This window comes from Crocuta crocuta, unplaced genomic scaffold, assembly GCF_008692635.1.
Source record: "Crocuta crocuta isolate KB4526 unplaced genomic scaffold, BGI_CrCroc_1.0 scaffold102, whole genome shotgun sequence".
NCBI lineage: Eukaryota > Metazoa > Chordata > Mammalia > Carnivora > Hyaenidae > Crocuta > Crocuta crocuta.
In genome coordinates this window covers 442,361-464,921 of record NW_027530019.1, presented here as the reverse complement: position 1 = coordinate 464,921, position 22,561 = coordinate 442,361, and the positions used below count along the sequence as shown (strand labels likewise).

At 36.8% G+C, this 22,561-nt stretch overlaps 1 protein-coding gene across 2 annotated transcripts in view; it reads left to right on the top strand.

Annotated features, from left to right (window-relative positions):
- UNC13C (unc-13 homolog C) overlaps positions 1–22,561 on the top strand; it is a 558,456-nt gene that overhangs the window by 437,311 nt on the left and 98,584 nt on the right. For both annotated transcript variants that reach the window (XM_077764313.1, XM_077764311.1), the window contains 4 exons: positions 2,146–2,242; positions 2,898–3,041; positions 9,837–9,914; positions 14,569–14,646. In XM_077764313.1, the coding sequence (XP_077620439.1) occupies positions 2,146–2,242; positions 2,898–3,041; positions 9,837–9,914; positions 14,569–14,646 (397 nt within the window). The remainder of the gene's footprint in view (positions 1–2,145; positions 2,243–2,897; positions 3,042–9,836; positions 9,915–14,568; positions 14,647–22,561) is intronic.

Below are 22,561 nucleotides of genomic sequence, written 5' to 3'. Positions count from 1 at the left end.
TGGGAAGCCCCTTGAGAAGAGTGTCAGGCCAGTGGAGGGGATTAGGTGGGGAGTCTGCAGGGTGGGGCACTTGGTGCTAGCACAATAGCTGAAGAATATCAGAAATGGTGCCCACCGAGGCTAGGCCAACTAAATAGAAAAGAAGTGAAAAGAAAATGGTGTCTTCCAGGCTTCTCTTCCCAGAGAATGTTCCAATAGATCCCCGTCCTTCTGACACATGCTGTAAAATTAGTCAATAAATCTCCTTCACAGGTAACACAAGTGCTTTTCAAACTGCTGCCTCTGTGCTGAGACTCAAAGTAAATGATATTGAGTGCATGTCCTTTAAGAGTAGAGTTTCCATTTTCTGCTAATCTCTGGCTCTTCTGGATATAAGCCTTGCTGGTTTCCAAAGACATGTTATGGGTACTCACTTTCCTGGGGAGGTTGCCTGGGCTATGGAGCCTAATGTGGGTGTCAGACCCCTTATTTCTCAGCAAAGGACAGTTGTATCCCTGTCCCTTCCACTGGTGGGTTGTTAGACTAGCCAGTATGAGTCCTGATTTAGACCACCTCTCTACCTGTCTTAGCTGTCTTCATGTGACCTTTTCTTTACATCCTTCATTGTATAATATCTGTTCTATTATTCTTCACTTCATTCTCTGAGATAGTTCTATATGTAATTACAGATTTTGGTGTGCCTCTGAGAGGACGAAAGCTCAGGATCTTCTTATTCTGTCATCTTGATCCCCTGCCTCTCCAAACATTATGCTTATTGATAGTATTTTAAAAAGTCTTTTATTATTTAAAAATTATTTAAAAAGTATTTTAAAAAGTTTCCCCAGTAATAAAAGTTTCCCCAAATAAAATAACAACACTGATAGCTGATAACATCACCTTTATTTAACACTGTACTAAACATGCTATACAATACAATACGACCAGAAAGGAATAGAAAAATTTAATGATTGGAAAAGCATATATTGATGCTGTTGATATCTGTGTATCACATAATTGTGCATCTGGAAAATCCAAAAGAAACTACAGGATAACTAACAGAATTAAAAAGAGAATAAAATAAGTCTATATAAAAGTTAATTAAATTTCTATATAATACCCATAGGCAATTAAAAATTACATATAAACCTTACCATTTAAATATTAAAAACATGAGAAACAAATGGGGATGAAAGATATGCAAGCCTTCTACTGGGGCACCTAGAACATGTTACTTAGAGACATATTACCAAGAGACGTTTCAGATGAACTTAAATAATATAGACAGTGTTCCTAAAAGGTACATTATTGTACAGATAGTAATTCTTCCTCCACTGACTTAATGCAATCCCATAAAAATTCCAGCAGATATTTTTGTGTAAATTGACAAATTTACTCAAAAAACATGTGTGTAGAAATACAAAGGGCTAGGAATAGCCAAGGCAATCCTGAAGAGGAAGAAAAAAAATCCTGATAGCTGTACTATCAATTATCAAGACTTATTCAAAAAATACAATTATTAAATGTGTGTGGTGTTAGTGCATGACAAATAGACCAATAGGAGGACAAAGTAGTCTAGAGACAAAACCACATGTGCTGTTACCTGACGTGCACCAGTGATGCCAATTCAAGGCAGTAGGGAGAAGGATCATCTTCTAAAATAAAGGATGCTTTGTACTTGCACCTCCACTTTGAAACAAAACCTTTGAAACTTTTTAACTATTCACAAAACCCAACTGCAGATGGATTACAGATCACAAGTCAGAGGTGAGCACCCAGGATTTGTTAAGGAAACTAGTCAGTATGGGCGGAAACCCAACAGTAAAGTACTAAAGAGTGAGAAAAGGCATAATAGGGGACACAGCACACAATATCTACATTTTATAAAATTTTGAATTCTAAGGGAATTGTAGAGTGGATATTGGGAACTAAGCTTATTTTAAAAAGCATGGGAAGAGCCAAGAAAGAGATAGACATTGAAAGCAAATAAACAGGGATGTATTCGATGACATAAAGCTAAAGGTCTCTGAGGAAACAGAACTATCAAAAAGGGAATGAGAAGAGATTTTAGGTCCTGAATTACTCTCATACAAGGAAAGAGCAGTGTTCACGGTTAATTTTGTGCAAATGACATCTCTTAAGGCAAGTAACATTATTATTAATTTTTAGGTGGTTTGAGCCTTTCGTCATGCAGTGGCTAGATGAAAATGAAGATGTATCAATGGAGTTCCTTCACGGAGCACTAGGAAGAGACAAAAAAGATGGAGTGAGTTTAAATTACTTTGAGATTACTTATTGTCAAGATTCATTCACACTCTTCACTTCTAAGATGGTGGGAATTGTTAGGCTCATTGTTATTAATTACTTTTATTTTAATCCTGTAATGACCAAAATAAATGTAAAGCACAACTTTCAAAGGCGGATAAGAACCCTAGGGAATTGTTTAAAAAAAAAAAAAAATCTGTCACCCCTTTGCTCCCAAGATTGCTTTACCTGTTGACTTGATCTGAGTCTACAGGTTCACTAGGCATAAACAAAACTTCCTGATCCTGAAAGCTTTTCAGGATTTCAAGATTAGGAGCAAACGTCCTCCAAATCCCTCCAGAACAATTTAAAAGTCTTGAACCACAATAGGCTTACTAACCTATCCTCATATCTATGGGGAATGAGAGAACTAATCTCTCAATGCAGAAGTGGAAAAAACCAATTGATAGGAGCCTGTCTCTAATATTAGCTCTAATACATTTTCCAGAAAAAGAGATGAATGATTTGGAAATGGGTAAGCATTTTATTAAATGGGAAATGAAGGCCCATGAAATGAAGGTACATGATACAGGAGATTCACTTATTTGTGTGAATTGATTCTCTCTACAGTCCCTCTAATGTGCTTACTGGTATGGTTTCACCGTCTCTCTCCTCAGTTCCAGCAGACATCTGATCATGCCCTCTTCTCTTGTTCTGTGGTTGATGTCTTCGCTCAGCTTAATCAGAGCTTTGAGATTATTAAGAAACTGGAATGCCCTAATCCTGAAGCATTATCACACTTAATGAGAAGATTTGCAAAGGTAGGTTAAATGGAGAGAATCATTTCTTTTCTGGGATGATGGCATTTATTATCTTCTCGCACAGAATTTGACACATGCTATTGTTTGTAGTAGTATTCTTATCTGACACCAATACCCCAATTTAATTTCTAATTCTAGTACCAGTAGGTTCAGTTTCCAGGCTTGTCACTTGACTTTTTTTCTACCCTTCTGGTTTATTAAGTATAAACTTATCATCTATAAAAATGTATTTGTTATTCACATTAATGATTCAGTTGTTTGTACCACTGAAGGAACTACTACAGATGGCAAAATTATTTCAGATATGGTGCTTCTTAGCTGAAAATAAGACTTGGCATTTCATATTTAAATTGAAAATATTTTTAACAGTCACTGTACTACAATGAAAAGTTTATTAGATTTGGAGTCATGGAAACAGAGTTCTGATTTCAAATCCGCCAATAACTGTAGTATGAGTCTGAACCCTTCATTCTGTTTTTTAAAAATGTAGTTTTCCTAGTTGACGGATGGATTTTGATCAGTCAGATATGCACTCTTGAGATCTCTTCCTCCACAATATGCATATATAAATATATAGCTTTGACATGTTAAAAATAATGGAATGCTAACACATTTAAATTATATAATATTTAAGATGTATTAATTTGCAAGGGGTGCCATAATTAAATATCACAGAATTGTGGCTTAAGAAGCAAGACATTATTTTTTTATAGTTCTGGAGGCTAGAGGTCTGAGATCAAGGTATCAGCAGATTTGGTTTCTTCTCAGGCTTCTCTCCTTGGCCCAGGGGTGGCAGCCTTCTTACTGGGTCTTCATGTGGTCCTTCTTCTGTGCACATGCACCCCTGGTTTTTCTTTGTGTACCCAAATTTGCTTTTCTCAGAAAGATACTAGATAGTTTTCTCAGGTAGACACTTCAAGGGGGCCTAGGATCATCCCAGGGTGGTGGCTTTGAGCCGTTAGAAACTGTTACTATTCTGTTCAAGTCTTGATAGGCCAAGGTTGAGGGCTGGTTGAGAAGAGGGCTTAGAGGAACCTGGCTGAGGTTTGGTCAAAGAAAGAGTCTTTGTCTCCTTCTATCATTCTGTGACTGGGATTCTAGCCTGAGAGATCCCAAAGAAGAGAGAACATAGGACTCACAGAGAGCTGATGGAACTATAGCTGGAAAATTAGGTCCTTATTGTAGGGAGTTTTGAAGAATAGGCAATACTTTGCCTTTAGTAGACTTTACTAAACCTTTAATAGACTTCTTTTAGTAGAAAATAGGAGCCATAATATATACATAATATGAATATATTTGTATATACATATATAATTACATAATATTATATATATGATAGAACGTCAAGATAGAAATAAAGAAAAGAGAGAGAGAGAGAAAGGAAGGAAAGAAAGAAGGAAGGAAGAGAGGAAGGAAAAAAAGAAAGGAAAGAAAGCAGAGGGAGGGAGGGATGAAGGAAGGAAGTGAGATGCCAGTGAAAGCTTTTAGGTAGATAACTGTCAGCCTAACCTGTATTACATTATTTGTGTTCCAGCAAGTATTTTGAACTCTATTCTTTATATCTGTTAATTAGGTAGGCTCAAGTAACCTCCCACTTTTAACAATAATAGCTAAAAATCATTTATCCTGATCATCTCTAGAGGAGACTTACGGTAGCAGCAGATTTCAACCTCCCAATGGAGTGAAATCTGCTATAAGCTCCGTGGGAGAATTATTCTAAAAAAATTTTTCTAAGTCCTTTCTTGACAAGCAGCTGCATTTTGGGTGCCTGCCAAGAGAAGAAGGAAACAGGGTCATTAGGGATACTGTTGATAAAAGTGTGTCACATGCTATTCTTGGAACTCTGTGGGACTTGTGGAAGAAGGGTCATTTGAGAGTTTAATAATCTCAGAGCTAATATTTAGTGACATCCTATTATAATTGTCCATGCTATGAGAAAGGTAACTAGGATTCACCCTCTGCGTGGTCAGGTAGCAGATTATGTAAGCCAGAGGCATGGGAGCATTGAGAGCAGAATGGAAACTCCACAAGGGCTTAAGGCCTTGGGCTCCAGACCACTGTCTGCTCTTTGGGTAGTTTTGACCTTTCTGCAGCTGTGAAGCTGCACCCAGCCGCATTTAGACTGTCTGAAGTATAAGAAAGTGAGCTGGAGGAAAGTATTAAGAAGTGGGAGATTACCAAGAGGGTTATATTAGAATCACACACAGGAAAACACATTCTTTGAACTGAGGAGAAAAGAATGAGGCTCCATGTGAGGTGCCTGGGTGGCTCAGTCAGTTGAGAGCCCAGCTTCAGCTCAGGTTATGATCTCAAAGTCCACGGTCTGTGGGTTTGAGCCCTGGGTCAGGCTCTGTGCTCACAGCTCAGGGCCAGCAGTCCTCTTCGGATTCTGTGTGTCCCTTTCTCTGCCTCTCCCCTGCTCGTGCTCTCCTTCTCTCAAAAATAAACATTAAAGAAAAAAGAATTAGGCTCCATGTGTCACTGAGGAAATATGAGCTTTTATTGGCACAATAAAAGTATTTTTTAATAACTAAAATATGTTCAGTCCATGTAAATTCAATACCACCTAATTATTAACACAAGGAAATATTATGAGGAAAAATGTTTTCTGGGAATGTAGAAATGACAATTTCATTAAAAAATAAATTTATTTTGTTGAAATGATTTTAAAAATCATAACATTAAAACAGGACTTTGTGGTTAATATAATTAGGTATTTCACAGCCATGTAAGACTATTGGAATCTGTGTTCTTTCATCACATGTGACCATTGGTCTTGAAAACCCTATCCTTCTTAGAATTAGGATCCTCATGTCAAAATACTGAAATCATTCTCTTCCTCAGACTTATATTGATTTAAACCATCTCTCAGAGAAAAGACCTCATAAATGATAACTACAAACATTTGGGAACATTTAACATTCTGAAGTGGGATTTAAAGGGATGATTTGTTTCTACGAAAGCATATGTAAAACTGAATATACCAAACAAATGCTCTACATTTCATAGCTCTGATGAGAGATAAAGAGTACACATGGGTAGTGAATATTTCTATGGCTGTACTGCAGCTCTTGATAAGTATGACCAATTTATTTAAAAAAGAGTGATATGAAGTAATGATATCTTCATTATTAAGAATAAACCAACAAATGCTGAGTTTTGGCTATGATTCTCGCTGTTCATTTTTTTATTGAGTTTTCAGAGACTAGAGATACTATGGTGAGTGAGACACACATATTCCTTGTTCTTTGGGAATGTAATCCTAATTTGCAAATTTACTGATGATAATTAATTGAACATCACTATGTACTTATCACTTTATGTATATTGTCTTGTTTATTCTTCACTACAACTCCATGACACAGGTACTATTATTTTTCCTAATCATTCAAATGATGAAACAAGCTTAGAAAGTTTAAACACCTCGGGCCACTTCAGTGGCTCAGTCGGTTAAGCTTTCAACTTCAGCTCAGGTCATGATCTCACTCACTGTTCCTGAGTTCAAGCCCCGCATTAGTCTCTGCGCTGACAGCTCAAAGCCTGGAGCCTGTTTCAGATTCTGTGTCTCCCTCTCTATCTCTGCCTCTTCCCCACTCATGTTCTGTCTCTCATGAAAATGAACAAACATTAAAAAATTTTTTTAAGTTTCAATAATTCGAAGAAGGCATGCAACTAGAAATTGTAGGGATAAAGTGCCACTAAGCTGTAGTACCTTCAGAGTCTGGTATCCTCACAAATCAATTGATAAGTCAGAGAGCAGAATCTCTGAGCCAAACCTAGGCAACTCCTGGGATTCTATCTTATACTGCATGCATTAAAATACAGTGCTATAAACCACTGAAGTGACATTTCTGATGTCACTTACCAGATACTATACTTCTTGTCTTCCATGCTTTGTATTTATACTGAATGTTCCATAAATAAAGTGTGGCTGAAAAGATGGATTTTGGACCAAGGTTCTTATCTTACTGAATGCAAGAATAATGCCCTAGATGGACCTACTGGTGGAATTGATAGGATATTTAGCCCACTTCTAAGAGCATGTCATTAGCTCAGGAGATCATGACTTTGGATAAATGATAGCCATCTCACTTAGTAATATCAGTAGCTGCATGTCCAATGAGAGCAGATTGCAGATGGAAGATATTTGAGTCATCCTGTTTGACCCTTTAAATGCAGAAAATCCCTGACTTCATTACCACAATCCTATTAGAATTTCATTTTATTTCATCTGGAGTGCTTTGAATGGCAGTTCCTTTACTGCATCCATAAAAGAATCATCTACACCTCATGACTATCTCTTCACATAAACTATATTTTATTATAGAACAGAAGGCAAACAGCTTCTGTTAGACTCTTGCCTCTTTCTCTCTCTACTGTCCCCATTCCTGAAGCCTAAGAGTCCCACAAAGATAAAATTCTGAGCTAAATTCACACACTCAGAAGGAAGTTCTATCTTCCAGGCTTTGCTAGGTACACCTTCCATCAACAGGTTCTCTCTGGAAAGTTCACTTCCACCCTGCTCTACATCAGTTAGGACTGTGGCTTTCAAACTTTAGCTTGCAGCAGAATCACCTTGGAGGCTCATTAACAAATACCAGAATTGTTGACTCAGTAGACCTGGGGTAGTACCAGAGAACTGGCACTTCACCAAGCTCCTAGGCAAAGCTTATGATATGGCTGGAGATGTGTCTTAGGAAAGTATGTCAAGGAACTGGTTACAAATATTAAAGAACTAAGACCTTGTAAGGTTTGACTTTGTTGAGTGAATCAGTGAAATTTAAGTTTCCTCTAAAATGTACATGAAGCCTGTCATTCACATATGCTTTGTATGTTAGTAAACAAATGGATGTTATTATAGCCAGTGTATCCACAACTCCTGTGGGCATCAGGCCTTACCCACAGCTCCTTCTTACTTGCTCACCATTGGCATCTGAAGGTTAATGAATATGAGATCCTAGGATCAGTTGCCTACAAGTGAGAATTCAACAGACTAGGGTTTTCCTAGAGAGAAGAGTCAAATGGCAGACCATGGAGGATACCTTGAGAATAATCTGAACTGAATATCTGGATTCTCCTCTCCAAACTTTATCTGGAGCAAGTTATAATCTCTGAGTTGCAACAAGCTTCTCAAGTCAGATTTTGGTTTTGTTTTTACAACACAATGAAATGATCCCTAGGGTTTATACTGTCATTAGAACCTGCAAATTGAAAGCAGTACAAGAGAATTAGTACTTTTTAGGTAAGTCCCAAAGTAATTTTCAGCATTATATCTAAAGTAAAATTTGAACAGCTGTGTTTAGAAGATCCTTCAGTCTGATCAGCCATCTGGTTTCCTAGATTTATTGGTCTTCTGCTGCATAAGATTTTATATTTTCCAAGGCCAACTTTCTATTTAAATTGACGCTTATTATCAACATGCTTTGTACTTCCACAAAATATCAATTTTCTTTCTGCATGTTACCCTAATTTCAGGTTTTCACCGTGGTCTTAAACATCTGTAAAACATGTTCAAAGTTACACATGGTGAATTCAGGTTTATAGATGAGGGAGTTAAGTTGAAGGAGAGATGCTTAGAGTTTTTCCTGAGTTATTTTGAGCCATGCAAAGAAAATGCAGGTAAATATGTTACACAAAAAAGAAAATAAAAGCTTTTTGCCCTTGCTTTTCTATAAAAAGAGTTAGTATATATCTACAGTTATTATTTCTTTCTCTCCTAAGAAAATCATGTCCACATTTGACATAAGATAATTCAAGCTATGTAAGTAGAAATAGTAGGATACAAATTGATCAATATATCATTAAGTAGCCGAAATAAAATTCAACCGTGTTTTTCCTTATTTTTGCATAATTAAGTAGAAGCAGAGGGCATCCTTCAGCTCAGAAACAGTTACAAAATGAAGAAGAAAAATGCAGAAGTAGGATGAAGAGGACAGAAAGAAGGCAAAAATTGGGCAATATTTTTTAGCAATTAATGCATCAAAAAATAATTTATTAAATTAAAGGTAAATGTACTGAAATAGTGTGATACAACAAAAGCCGAAGTTTTAGGTTTTCACAAGTGGTCTTTGCTATGAGTAAGCTCCTTATAGAAAATTACTGAAAATATCCTTTACTAAGTGACTTGTACAGGAATGCTCTGACCCCACTTGTAACTATAAGGTGTTTAGGAACATTGTAGAAAGTTGAGAAAATGACCAGCGCAGAGACTGTGGGCATTGTGTATGCATGTGTGGTGAGAATGAGAGGGGTGTAGGAACTAGGAACCATGAGGAAGGAATCAAAGCACACGGCAGGTTGTTACAGGCATGAGGGGAAGAGCATTAGAGTCATCAGATAATACCCATCCGGTCATAGAGGAGGTTGTGAGAAAATCGTGTATCTTCTGAGCAGTTAGTCAGGTTAGAAATAAAGAATTTATGGGGCACCTGGCTGGCTCAGTCAGTGGAGCATGTGACTCTTGCTCTCAGGTCATGAATTTGAGCTCCACATTGGGTGCAGAGATTACTTAGAAATAAAATATTAAAGAGAATTTTTATGCTAGAGTGGATTGTATTAAAATGGAATGAATTCATGTGCAATGTCTTTCACATGTACTCATAAATATCACAAATTATCATCTAAGTATAATAGTTTGAGATCCTTCTTTTGGCAAGAATTTAGATTTAATCGCTGCTTATGGCCCCCTTGTAACTGAAAAAGAAAGGAAAAGTTGGCCTGATTAGCATTAAGCTGGATAGTGGGTGCATAACTGGATACACTTAACTGGATACATTTTATACTTTTTCCCCCTAGACGATCAATAAAGTACTGCTTCAGTATGCAGCAATTGTATCAAGTGATTTCAGTTCATACTGCGATAAGGAAAATGTGGTAAGTAAAACCATCTCTGCCTTCACGTTCTCCAGTTGAGATGTACTTTTTTAAACTAATAGGTAAGCAGGAGAAATTTCTGTTTTCCTTCTGTTTTCAAAGATAATAGGGAATGCAAATTTCGAGAAATATTTTGAAAACTTCCCTAGGAGTCTTGAACTGGTTACAGTACAAAATTAGAGACAGGTTAAGAGCATCTCAAGCTTAGCCGACTTGTGGTTTTCCCTGATCATGAGGAACAGGACTCACATAAACAATTAAAAACCACATTATAAAACACTGCAACTGAGAACTAGGAATTTAAAACCTGTTTGTATTGACACAGTGTAGTCTGGGCTCCAGTACCAAAGTGAGTATGATTTATCTTTCAGTTTTCAAATACGTTGAAAAAGATAGTTAAAGAAAGAAATGATTCTGATTTCTATTCCAAGTTATTAACTTAGCCTTTTTATGTTTTGGATGATTGAGAAAATCTTTATAGATTCAAACCAGCAATGCAACTTAATAAAAGGCACAAAGGGAAGTAAGATAAACTAAAGTGATTTGGAGGATACTCAGTGTTTATTCTGTGGTGGAAGGTGAAATCTTTCCTATTCACCATATGTAATATTAGGAGCAATATAATGGTAACATTATAGGAATATTTTTAAACACTGAAAAAATATATTACAAATGTTAGTATTAGATTTTTAAAGAAGAAACCCAGTTTCTCCCCCCCTTAAAAAAATTAGTTCCCACTATCAGGCGAGCTTAAAAAAGAATTCCTGCTGAAATCTCATTGATCTCTGGCTGACGGCTCATTAATATGTCAGTCTTAATGGTTCTTGAGGGTCCCAGAAGATACCTCTTTCCCCTAAATTAATATGCTGCCTAGAAATTTTATGAAAATTCCCAGATATCCAGCAGTGATTTCTAACTTCCATTGGTTGTAAGTACTCTAATAGGCAAAGTATTTATTTAACAAAAGCATATTTATACTTAAGTTTATAATGCATTTGAAAATATTATGTTGAAAATCAAAAGCAGTGCCAGATAATTTCAGGAAAACTTCTGATTATATTAGGATAGCCAAGTTGAACATTTTGAAAGGTAGTTTTAAATTACCAAGGATAATTCTTGGCATTCAGAAAAGAAAATTAGCATTAAGAGACTCCTGCAGACCTTCACTGTATTATGAGTTAACATCCTGTAGTATATTTTATTTTTAAAAACATTGGAAAAATCACAAATCAATGTTTATTATATTATTCTTTGTATTTTGTCTGTATACTTTAAACTTTTCAAAATCAAGTATTTATAAAGAAAGAGAATACCCTTGCAAATATTACAGCATAGGAACTTTTCTCAATGCTTTTCTTTCCTGGTTCCTGGTATCTTAATGAGTCTTAGACTCTCATTCAAATACCAAGCATCACTTTAGCTTTTCCATGAAAGAACAGCAATTACCTGCTTAGTTATGCTTTCAGCTGAGATAAAGTGAAGAAGTTCCTTTGTACATTTATGCCTGTACATAGAACTATTACAGGTTTCTTTCATTATCAAGAACATCAAACATTTTTTATTTCTCAGTATACTCATGCTCATATACCGACTGTTTCTGCAAATTGATGTAGAAATTTTTAAAGAAGGACATCCAGGGGCTCCTCAGTGGCTTAGTCACTTAAGTGTCTGACTCTTGATTTCTGCTCAGGTCATGATCCCAGGGTCTTGGGATCAAGACTCGTGTCAGGCTCTATGCTGAGCGTGGAGCCTGCTTAAGATTCTCTCTGTCTCTCTGCCTATCTCTCTCTGTCTCTGTCTCTCTCTCTGTAAAAAATAAGTAAAAAGAGGGACATCCTTTAAGAGATAATCATAACATATGCTTTCCCAGGGGTCAGAGTTAAAGATGATAGTTAAAATTTCTGTGACAGAATAATTTTTTCTAACTTTTTTTAAGTTAGAAAACTTTGTTTTGAATTGAAAATGGATCACAAGTTTTTCAGTCTGTTGTCTCCATACTCAAAAATACAGCAAAGCAACATATATAAATCAGAATTACTTGATTTTGAATATTGTTGAAAATATTTTTTCAACTGAGAAACACTCTTTAAGTGATGTAGAAATGGCCACAGTCCCAACATAACTAACTTTCATATTTACTGTAGTTAATGTTCCTAACTTTGTTCCAGATTTAGATCTGATGAAATGCATTATGATATTTTTAGGGGTAATGCCAAATTATACGCAAATAAAAAGATTACAACTTGAACATTGGTTCTTTTGTCTATCTAAACTCATCAACAAAGGATACTTCTGAATTGGCTTAATGTTCCCTTTCCTGTACATGTTAGCTGTTTTGTTTCCAGTGACTATGGAGGTGCTTAAAATAAAAGCTGTTTCCAGATTAGCTTTAAGGCAGATTCAGCTCTCATGTAGTGATTTGGTAAATTGATTCAATAAAACTAATATATGAACATTTCAAAGTCAGAGAAAGCTTAATAAAAGAGGAGAGTCTCATTTATTTTTATCTCTACCTGAAGAACTGCATTTTTTTTTAATGTAGCCTTACCTGGGATCCATAGCAATCCATGCTAAGTGAGCCCATAGTCCATTTTGTGTCTCAGTTGTTCTTTTCCATTGGAAATGGTCATATAAAAAGGCTTAGAGGTTGGTTTTTGCTTATACAACTATTACTAAAGTACTGTTATATGTGCGAATAAAGATAAACTTGAATGCTAGTATCAAATAATCATAGAAGAACCCATCTAGGTACCTTAGGCTCATGGGGAGCAGAATGATATAGCCTTTTACCTGCTTCTCATTAAGAGTCATGATCCTTTTTTTTGGCCTTCGTTTTCTCCCTGGTAAGATTGCCAAATTCAAGCCAAATCTTTTCCCTCTGGGGGGAAAAAAGGGGAAAAGAAAATCCCAAGCACTCTATCTTCTTGTGGGGATTCAATTTGTTACCTTAGGGTCAAGATGCTGAATCTCCTTAAAGTTTTGACCACATACGTAGCAGAAAGGATAAGCTTAGATCAAGTGGCTTTCGGTCACAGCTGGGGATCAGAATCATTGCTGGAACATTGTGGTTCAGCTGACCGAACAGAATCTATGGCACATAAATCTCAGCTATCTGTGTTAGAGACATAAAATATTTATGTGACCAGAATCAAGGGAACAGAATCAAAGTTTAAAATTGTTTTCATAAATCGAAGTTAAGATGTGGTCACTTTAAGAATCAAGTAGGAAGTTTTTCAAAGGTCAGTAATGCGGTTAAAGCATTAATAAAAGCTTTCCACTGATGAGTGCTAACACCTCTCTGATGTCCTGTAAGTCCTTTCTATGCCTCTAATTCATTATTGGCTCATTTCCCAGCAACTTGGAAGATCCATCCACTTTACTTTCTTTCACTGTTTTCCTCACCCCAATCAACTGGCTTTTCAGAATCGATATGCAACGAGTGTTAATTATTCTATAACTATTCTGAATTCTATTCTCCAGTTATAAATTAATTCCTATTATTGTAAGGTCACATCTAGTCCTGTCACAAGGGTTCCATCTTTATGTTATTGTTATATTTCTACCTCCCTGGAAACATGGAGTCAAAAACATTTTTAAACATGTATTATGTGTAAAGCTTTGTGGAGTACTTTGAGAGTAAAAAAAAGCAGAAGACACAGCTGCATGTTAAGTGCATTTAAGGTCAGTGGGTGAGACAGTGAAAAGCAATATAAATGTAAAGTTAAATAAATGCAAAGTGAGTGACAAAAGGGTATAGACTGGGAAAGAGAAAGCTTAAATCTGGAATGATGGATATGATTCAAATAGGCAAAGAGCCAAGTGAAGAGGCCACATGCTAAGCCAAGTCAGAGTCTGGAAAACACAGGTGTTTTTTGGGGGGGAAGAAGCTGCTTAGAGGGGAAAGTTACCTGCAGTAAACAGAGAGGGGAAGGAACGTGTTGTTTGGAGCCAGATAACTAAGGGCCTTGAATACCAATGTGTGGACGTTATCTATAGCCAAAGAGAATCTATTAAAGGTGTCTTTTTTTTTTCTTTTTACTCCTTGGGTTTTTAAAATTCAGGTTGTGATTTTGTTTATTAAATGGTAAAATAATGGAGAAGTTAAACTATACCTTTTATTAATCTTTTTAATGTTTTTATTTATTCCTAAGAGAGAGGGAGAGAGACACAGCGTGAGTAGGGGAGGGTCAGAGAGAGAGGGAGACACAAAATCTGAAGTAGGCTCCAGGCTCTGAGCTAGCTGTCAGCACAGAGCCCGATGCGGGGCTCGAACCCATGAACTGTGAGATCATGACCTGAGCCAAAGTTGGGTACTTAACCGACTGAGCCACCCAGGTGCCCCAAACTGATACCTTTCCTTTAAAAACAGAATTTGGCTCCATTTTAAGAGGAAAATAAATATTAGCAGTATGTCCCCAGTGGTTTATTGTTTGAGCATATTATTAAATTGCATTCCCCAAAGTGGTAATATTTCTCCCTCCTGTTCTTAACTCTTAAAAAGGATAATAAAAATAGCAGAATTATTCTATTTACCAAATATAATAAGACTTCAGTGATCATTGTATATTTATCATATTTAAGGTAAACTTATTCAATAATTTCATGTATAAAGGATTCTCACACCACCTTTTCTTGTGGTTTGCTTTCCTTCAAGCCCTGTATATTGATGAACAATATTCAACAGTTGCGGGTCCAGCTGGAAAAAATGTTTGAATCCATGGGAGGAAAAGAGGTGGGTATATTTTTATGCCTGCGTTTACCAAATATATACTCAGAGATCATTAGCAGCACAGCTACTTGCTATGGAAAGTGTCATAATCAAGTTTTTTACATGGGTTAACAAAAAACAGGACATGACAATAATCTAAAATATCATTAACGATAAGGTGGCTGTTATACACAACAGAATATCCAAGTGAATGCATTATATACACATTGTAGTGTGTATATACATAGAGTCCTAGATACACAAATCTATATATGATCTGTAAAATTCTAAAAACAGCGGATTTTTTTCCACCATGTTGCACAATGTCAACTTGGTATCGATGTTTGCTCTGAAATGTGCTTTGTGGCGCTAGTGGTTTTTGATGCATCAGTTTATTGTTCACATCTAAAAATCTCTGTCAAAATGTGTTGTGTGCTGTGTCTGTAATGTGTCGTGTCTTTGTCCAACATCCTTGACTTGCATTTCCCTGAGTAGAAGAAGGAAGGAGAAAGATTCTTTTATGAGGTTTGTGATAGTAAGCATCTTATCCTTTTCCTGGCTGTTCTCCCCCAAACCTGAAGACCATTGCACTTCTTATTTATTCTCATGTGCTCGTTTGGATCAAGCAGACAGTGAAATATTATTTGTGCACCTGCCTTCTGCTTTTGCCACGGTCCTTCTTTCACAAACCAACATGAGCATCCAGGGACTTGGGGACCAGAGTTGGTCCTGAGAGTGAAAGGTTCATGCAGCTGGCATTCTCAGACAAGTCCTCCTCCCTAAAACAACCCCAAGGGCTGCTAAAATGTACAGATATTTCTGGTGTGGATTTTAGTTACAGTGTTCCTTATTGTGGTAAGGGTAAGAGATATATTTGAAGTAAGATTGAATTTCAAAACAAAGAACCCTTTTATTTCTAAATATGCAAGGCTGAAAATGCTTCTTTTAAGATTGGGATTCTTCACATGTGATGCTGCTTTTAACCCCATGGAGACATTTGTACATTTGCCTCCCTGCAATGTCTGTTTTTGGTATCGTAGAAACTCTTCTTTTGAAAACTGAACTTGCTGCTTAGCAGCCTACAAATCAGAAGCAGTAAGATATGTGTGAGGAGATTCAATACTTCAAAAATAAACTCTCACTTTTAAACTGCAGTATCAGTTTATTTTGTATAAGATAGGACTCCATTCCCTTTGGTGTATTAGTGCCTTTTACAGTGTGAGGGCATCAATCTCGCTTTTGAATTATTCTGCTGAATTAGGTGAACACAAGCAATTGGGGATCATAGCTGGAGATTCCCTTTTTAATTTTAGTGATTTTTTTTATACTCCGACTTTAAGTTCACTGTTTGAAACATTGTGAAGAAATGACTGATGTCTTGTGGGAAATTCTGTCTCCTTTTACTGAATTTTAAAGACCATATATCATGTAAGGATAAAGTTATATTTAAAATGCCGTATTTCCAGGAATTTCTTCTTATGCTACTTCTATTTCCTTACTATTCCATGGTTGAATTCTAATGTGAATCATATACTGCTGAGCTGAATATTAACAAGACAGATGAGACCTGTACTTAAGGAAGCTATATAGGCCAAGCTACCCGCGAAGCAAAAATATTGTGGGGCACCTTGTCCACCAAACAAGAATGGATTCTTTACTCCATATAAAATTGCCAGTTTGAAATGTGCCATTTTCACGTTACAAATTTAGCTACAACTCTATAGCTAAATCACACAGGTCTTCTTACTGGAGAACATAATGAAGATAGAAATGTCTATCTTTATGACATTTACAAGGCCAACTGCTAAACTCCTCATACATAATTTAAAGGGAAAAAATCAATTAAAAGAATGAAATGAATATCTAGTTTCTCACAATGTAATTTGTTAGGAGTACAGCATGGACCCTAGTTCCTTTCTTTTCCTGCATTTAAGTATTATTCATCCTTCCATCTCATTATCATCCTTTGATGTTCGGTCTCCCTTCTATGCACAATTTTTTATTATCTTATTTTCCATTTTCATCTAATGTTACACCCCCCCCACACACACACACACACAAAAGTTTTGGGCAGGCCCAATTAGCATTGGCATTGGAATTGATGAAATGTCAAGAGGGAACAAGACCTGAACTCAAGTGTGGGTATAAGATTCAGTCTCCAGAGAGAAAGGAAAGAAAGAATCATGATTCTACAGACTTATGTTAGAATTGCTACACTCAGCCTCCTCTGGGCACCAGAATCTCAAAATTATGGGCAGATCCCTTCCAATCCAGTTATCTACATAGGGCAGTATCTAAATGGACTCTTTAACTTGGAGCTTCTATAAAGATGAAAGAGGATTTTATTGGGAATGACAGAATTTACCCTTTGATATGAGAAGTTTATACAGCACTTAATACGGGTGTGTGTTCAGTGGCCTTTAAAGGTAATACAATGTTCATTGTTGCCAGTTTTCCTCTCACAGTGGAACTGATCACATAAAACCATGACTGGTATTGCTAAGGGAAGCTTCCCAGTCTAGTTCTTCTTTTTAGGAGTTTCTTATAGTTTGTCCTCTACCACTTGTGCTAGGGTGTGTACCTCTTGCTACAAAAAATCTAATTAGCAAATGGTTACTTGCTTGTGCACTTGCTCAAAAAGGTTTACTATGCATTCATTAGCTGGCTCTTAGCAGCGGCATGGCTTGCCTCTCATACAGTCTGCAAAGTGCCCGCCACCTGCAAGCCCGGCTGCATGATGCTGCAGCTCTCTGCCGCTTTAGCCCACCGCTGTTGGGGCAGCTGCTCTCTCCTTCCAGGATCAGCATCTTTTCCCTCTGGAAATGGAAATAATGCTTAAAACCTTTTTTTACATGGAAAAAAAAAACTCTCTTAATGGATTCCCTCTTGGAAACATGACCTAAGACTCTGACAGTCTTGGTGTGATGCTGTTGTCAGTGGCTCCAAAGGAGTCCTTGTGCAGACACGGTTACCACCTGCATGCATGATACCCTGGAGACCATGTGAGCACATTGTTGTTGTTTTTTTCCTAGCACCCTATTTATAAAGAAAAGAGAAAAGCAAACCGCTAAATTTTCCCCCTCTATTGTGACTTTCTGACATGCTTCCTTGCATAAAACTTAGGAGCATATTTTGGCATAATAACTTTGTGATTACTGTAGAGAATATAAAAAATATAATAAGTCTCAGAAGCTGTGAAACAAATGTAACCTTAAGAATGAGGCCCGGAGCCTGTTTTCTTTTGAATAAAGCATATCACGTGATTCTTTTATGTGCATATTGTTTTGGGACACACTATACTAAAATAGATACAGTAGCCAACCCACAATATGGATTGACTTGAGCCAGAAGTTAAATTATGTGCACCACAATCCCCATACTGCATTATCAGTCCCTTTATAACACAGTAACAGCAAAATGATTATCAGAATGCCAGGTAGTAATACTCATTATTGGTGAATGATCATTTTATTATTCTCTAATAGCTAAAACACCTCAAAAGCAAAACAGACATACTTTGGTTTATATTACTCTAATAACAATTATTTTTTTTTAATAGTTTATTGTCAAATTAGTTTCCACATCACACTCAGTGCTCATCCCCACAAGTGTCCTCCTCCATGCCCCTCCCCCCCCCACATCCATCAGTCCTCAGTTTTTGTCAGCATTCAAGAGTCTCTCATGGTTTGCTTCTCTCCCTTTCCCCCACCATTTCCGCCCTTCTTCTCCCCCTTGTTCCTCCGTCAAGTTCCTCCTAATCCTCCTATACGTGCAAACATATGATATTTGTCCTTCTCTGCCTGACTTATTTCGCTCAGCATAACACCCTCAAGGTCCATCCACGTTGCTACACATGGCCAGATTTCATTGTTTCTCATTGCCATGTAGTATTCCATGGTATAGATAAACCACATCTTCTTGATCCATTCATCTGTTGATGGACACTTAGGCTCTTTCCATGTTTTAGCTATTGTGGAGAGTGCTGCTATGAACATTGGGGTACACATGCTCCTATGCCTCAGCATTTCTGTATCCCTTGGGTAAATTCCTAGCAGTGCTATTGCTGGGTCCTAGGGGAGTTCTATTGTTAGTTTCCTGAGGAACCTCCACACTGTTTTCCAGAGGGGCTTAATAACAATTATTTTATGAGTATAATTCAGCTCATAGAAACTACAAATAAATATATACCCTATATTTATTTTTTCATAAAAATATATTGCCCTAGTCTATGAAAAGGACTCAGTTGCATGTCCTTCCCCTGCAATCTAATGTGTATATAAATACATGACAAGAAAATCAGATTGATCCAAAATTTCATTTCATTTCAGGAAGTCATAAGATATTGGTTATGAAACTCTGGAGAACTTGTAGTAATTGATTTAGAAAAATTATGACCATGCTGTGTAAGCAGAAGAGGCATTACTCTTTCACAGTATTGCATTGGTGCTATCGTCCTGAGTGATAGAATCCATAATTATCCATAAACCTGCTAACTTACTGACAGTACTTCAGATGTTAGCTTCAGAAGTCAGCCATCATTAAGACGGGGAATAGGGATAGGGGCATTTGTTTGCTTAGCTATACTCCTTTCTCTGCTGGTCACAAAGCAGATTAATTAGATATAATAGTAATATTTATTTTCATTGCTTTGTCTCAAAAAGAACTGAACCTCTTGACTCTTTTCACTGTGTTAAACTTTCCTGAACAGGGCCATGGGTTCTGAAACACAACCCCACCTATCCTAAACATGTGTATATTTTAATGAGCAACTTAACTAATCTTTTGTTTGAGAAATGTCTTATCTATATCCTTTTTATTTTTAATGATGAATTTGATGAGTTAGAAACTGCATCTGACCAAAAGAATATGCATGTCGCTGATGGAAATTCATTGTAAAACCGATTAGCTGTAAGGACTTAGTCTTCAGCTAAGCAAATCCCCACCAGAGAGGACAAGAATTAACCCCTGTCGTATTTTACTTAGCATTGTCCTTTCATCATGATACTTGCTGGCAACAGCAGGTTGAAGAGCACTGCTTTAAAGGAAATAATGCTTCACACTAGTAGTTCTGTAACGTCAGCAAGCAATACAACTACCCGGGTAGCTGATTAAATCACAAGTTGCTAATTCCATTCCCAGACTTTTTGATTCTGTAGGTCTTGGGTGGAGCCTGATGACTTGCATTCCTAACAAATTCCCCTGATGCTGAAGCTACTGCTCAGGGGACCACATTTTGAGAGTTACTGCTCTGTGCTTTTAGAACAGCAGCCGGGTAATTAGGAAACGGCTCAGAAGGCTCCTTTGTCTTATCTGTGCAACACATCTCACTGACCTACTTATATGTTTTGAATCTGGAGAATACAGAGGATATGACATGTTGGAATGGACCTGGAGACAGCATGCAATGGCACAGGCAAATGTTTGCATTAAGGAATGCATTGATCCAAAAACATAAGAGACCAATTTGCAATAATAAATAAATATTTAGAATTTTTTAAACATTCTAGACTTTACGTTTACATTTTATACACAACCTTATCAGGAGGTGTGGTTGTATGGAAGCTAAGCTTTATGTTCAGGTTTCTGATCTATTTCACCTTTTCTCCTTAATGTAAATAGAGAGAGTACTCACTAGTTAATACGTTAGTGATAATTGGTCTACTGTTTTCATCTCTTTTCCAGCCATTACAAAGTAAATTATAAAGTATGTATCAGATGTCTTAGATAATAAAATAAACAAGTGAAACTAGTCATCCCTTCCTTGTAGTTCTAAAACTGTTTTCTTAAGCAATTTGGAAAGGTTTTTTTCTATTTCGTAGAAGGGTCTATTGTTGCCACTTATATTTACTGAATCTGTAGGGGAATAGGAGATGAGACAGGAAGTTTATTAATACAGTCAGAAAAATTAAAGTAATAAGGTTTGGGAGTGGACCCCCCAACACTTTACACATTTGAAAATATCCTTTAAATGAAAGCTGTAGTTATTATATCTTATCCTGCAATAATTCAAAGAATAAATTGAAACTTCTAGTCTCTTAATGTGTAAATAGAGTTCAAAGGTGAGATGTCATTTGGCTGAATTCAGTAAAAGCAAGCAGCTATTTTTCGTTTTATGGCAGCAGATAACAAGGTGAACTGAATATTTGAAATAATGGCCTTGTATTTTGAAGGCATGCAGCTATTGCCTGGTTTCTTTCTCCTCCAAACCATCTCTATGATTGCTTTTAACAAATCAGACCTAATAGAAAATTAAAAGAATAATGAGGGCCAGAAGGGCAAATTGCATTGATGTGATTTAATAAGTATGACTAAGAATCTAGCACTACTACCATGTACAGTTCAGCTAACAGCTAAGCTTGTGAAATTAAGAAAGGGTGCCATCTCTTAGGTTGAGAAGTTTCTGGGTGGGTGACCCGTGGCAGGATGAAATAAAGACTTGAGCAGGTACTGCTTGTTAACCTCATTGCCCAGAGTATTCCCAAGAAATCATAGGGTCACTCCTGTGCCATCAAGTCTCTATTTAAACTAACCTGTGTCTAAACCTTAAGAGAACTTGAGAGAGAATTCAAGTCACAGCCAGAAGGGAGAAAAAAATAGAGCTTAACTGCCATTTTCTATAATAGACCTATTCTGTTGTCTTGTGATCCTCTTTGACGGTTTATGCTTGCCTTCACAAACCATAAATCAATGCAAACTAGGAAAACTTACTTCTCTAACCCTGCCAATCCCCTTCTTCTTCTACTTAATTGAGAGGCCCTCAGGCACCTCACGCAAATGCCTCACTGAGGGAATTGTGTCTCCATCGATTACTGTTCAACAGGTACTCATTTCAGTTGATTGAACAGACTATATTCACATTGCCTAATGGTGGATGGAGGCAGTAATGTGAGTAGCCAAAGGGGAAAGACAGAGTGAAACAGGGGGAAAAGGCAGTTTTTATAGAATAAATTCTAAACATAAGTTTTGTGTTTCCTTTCTTCTCCTGACTGAATCCTACTCTGTCCAGTTACATGGTTAGTCAGCCAATAGATGGAGCTATTAAGCCCAACGTTCCTTCTCAATCAAGTTATTGTACTTGTTTATTTTTTTGATGAGCATTTTCTGAAGAGAATTTCTTTAAAAAATATGGCTTCTTAGACTGCTGTTTCTCAGTCCTAGTGTGGTCCCAAAATATGTCATGGAGCATGGCACATCGTCCAGACCTTGGTTTTCCCACTTATAAAATAGGGGGAATTGTACTATATGGTTTCTGAAGTTCATTCTAGTTCTAAAATTCTGTGGTTATAAGACAACACTTGTTATAAACTCATAGAGTAGAGGTTAAGTCTATGTGTTGTAGGTGAAAGGTGGGGGGGAATGTTTAAGAGAAAAGAATGGGTCTTATTACTCATATGAGGTCTGAAGGTATAATATTTTTATGAAGTACAGAGAAAAAGGAAAGGTTTTTTTCCCTTCAGTTGTCTAGGCTGAAGAACCTAATGTATTATATCTCAAAGGCATTCAGTTGATGTGAAGCACAATGACAGTTGGATTTACTGCATACTCTCTAATTAGGATGAGAGACAGCTACTGATGTTCAACTTTCGAAGCCAAGAAGTTAGAGGCATGAATTTATATAATTGATGATACTCTAGCATAACAGTTCATGCAAATCTGAATGGCAGAAAGAAAAAGTCATTGTCTATCTCTTAAAATGGTCTTGTAACTTCCTGGGGGTGGGTCTCTCCTAAGAGGATAAAAAAGGAAACAAAAGACAGAATAGCATTGGTGGACCGGGAGCACAAATTTTTAAATTCCACACAACACACCGCAATACCCATGCTGAATGCCATAACTCTGCAAGGTGATTTAGGTCATTCTAAGGAGAGCAATTCCCTGCTGGATTCACTAGGGAATGTTCAGTGATTTCTCAATCATATGTTTTAAGTTGAGCTAGCCA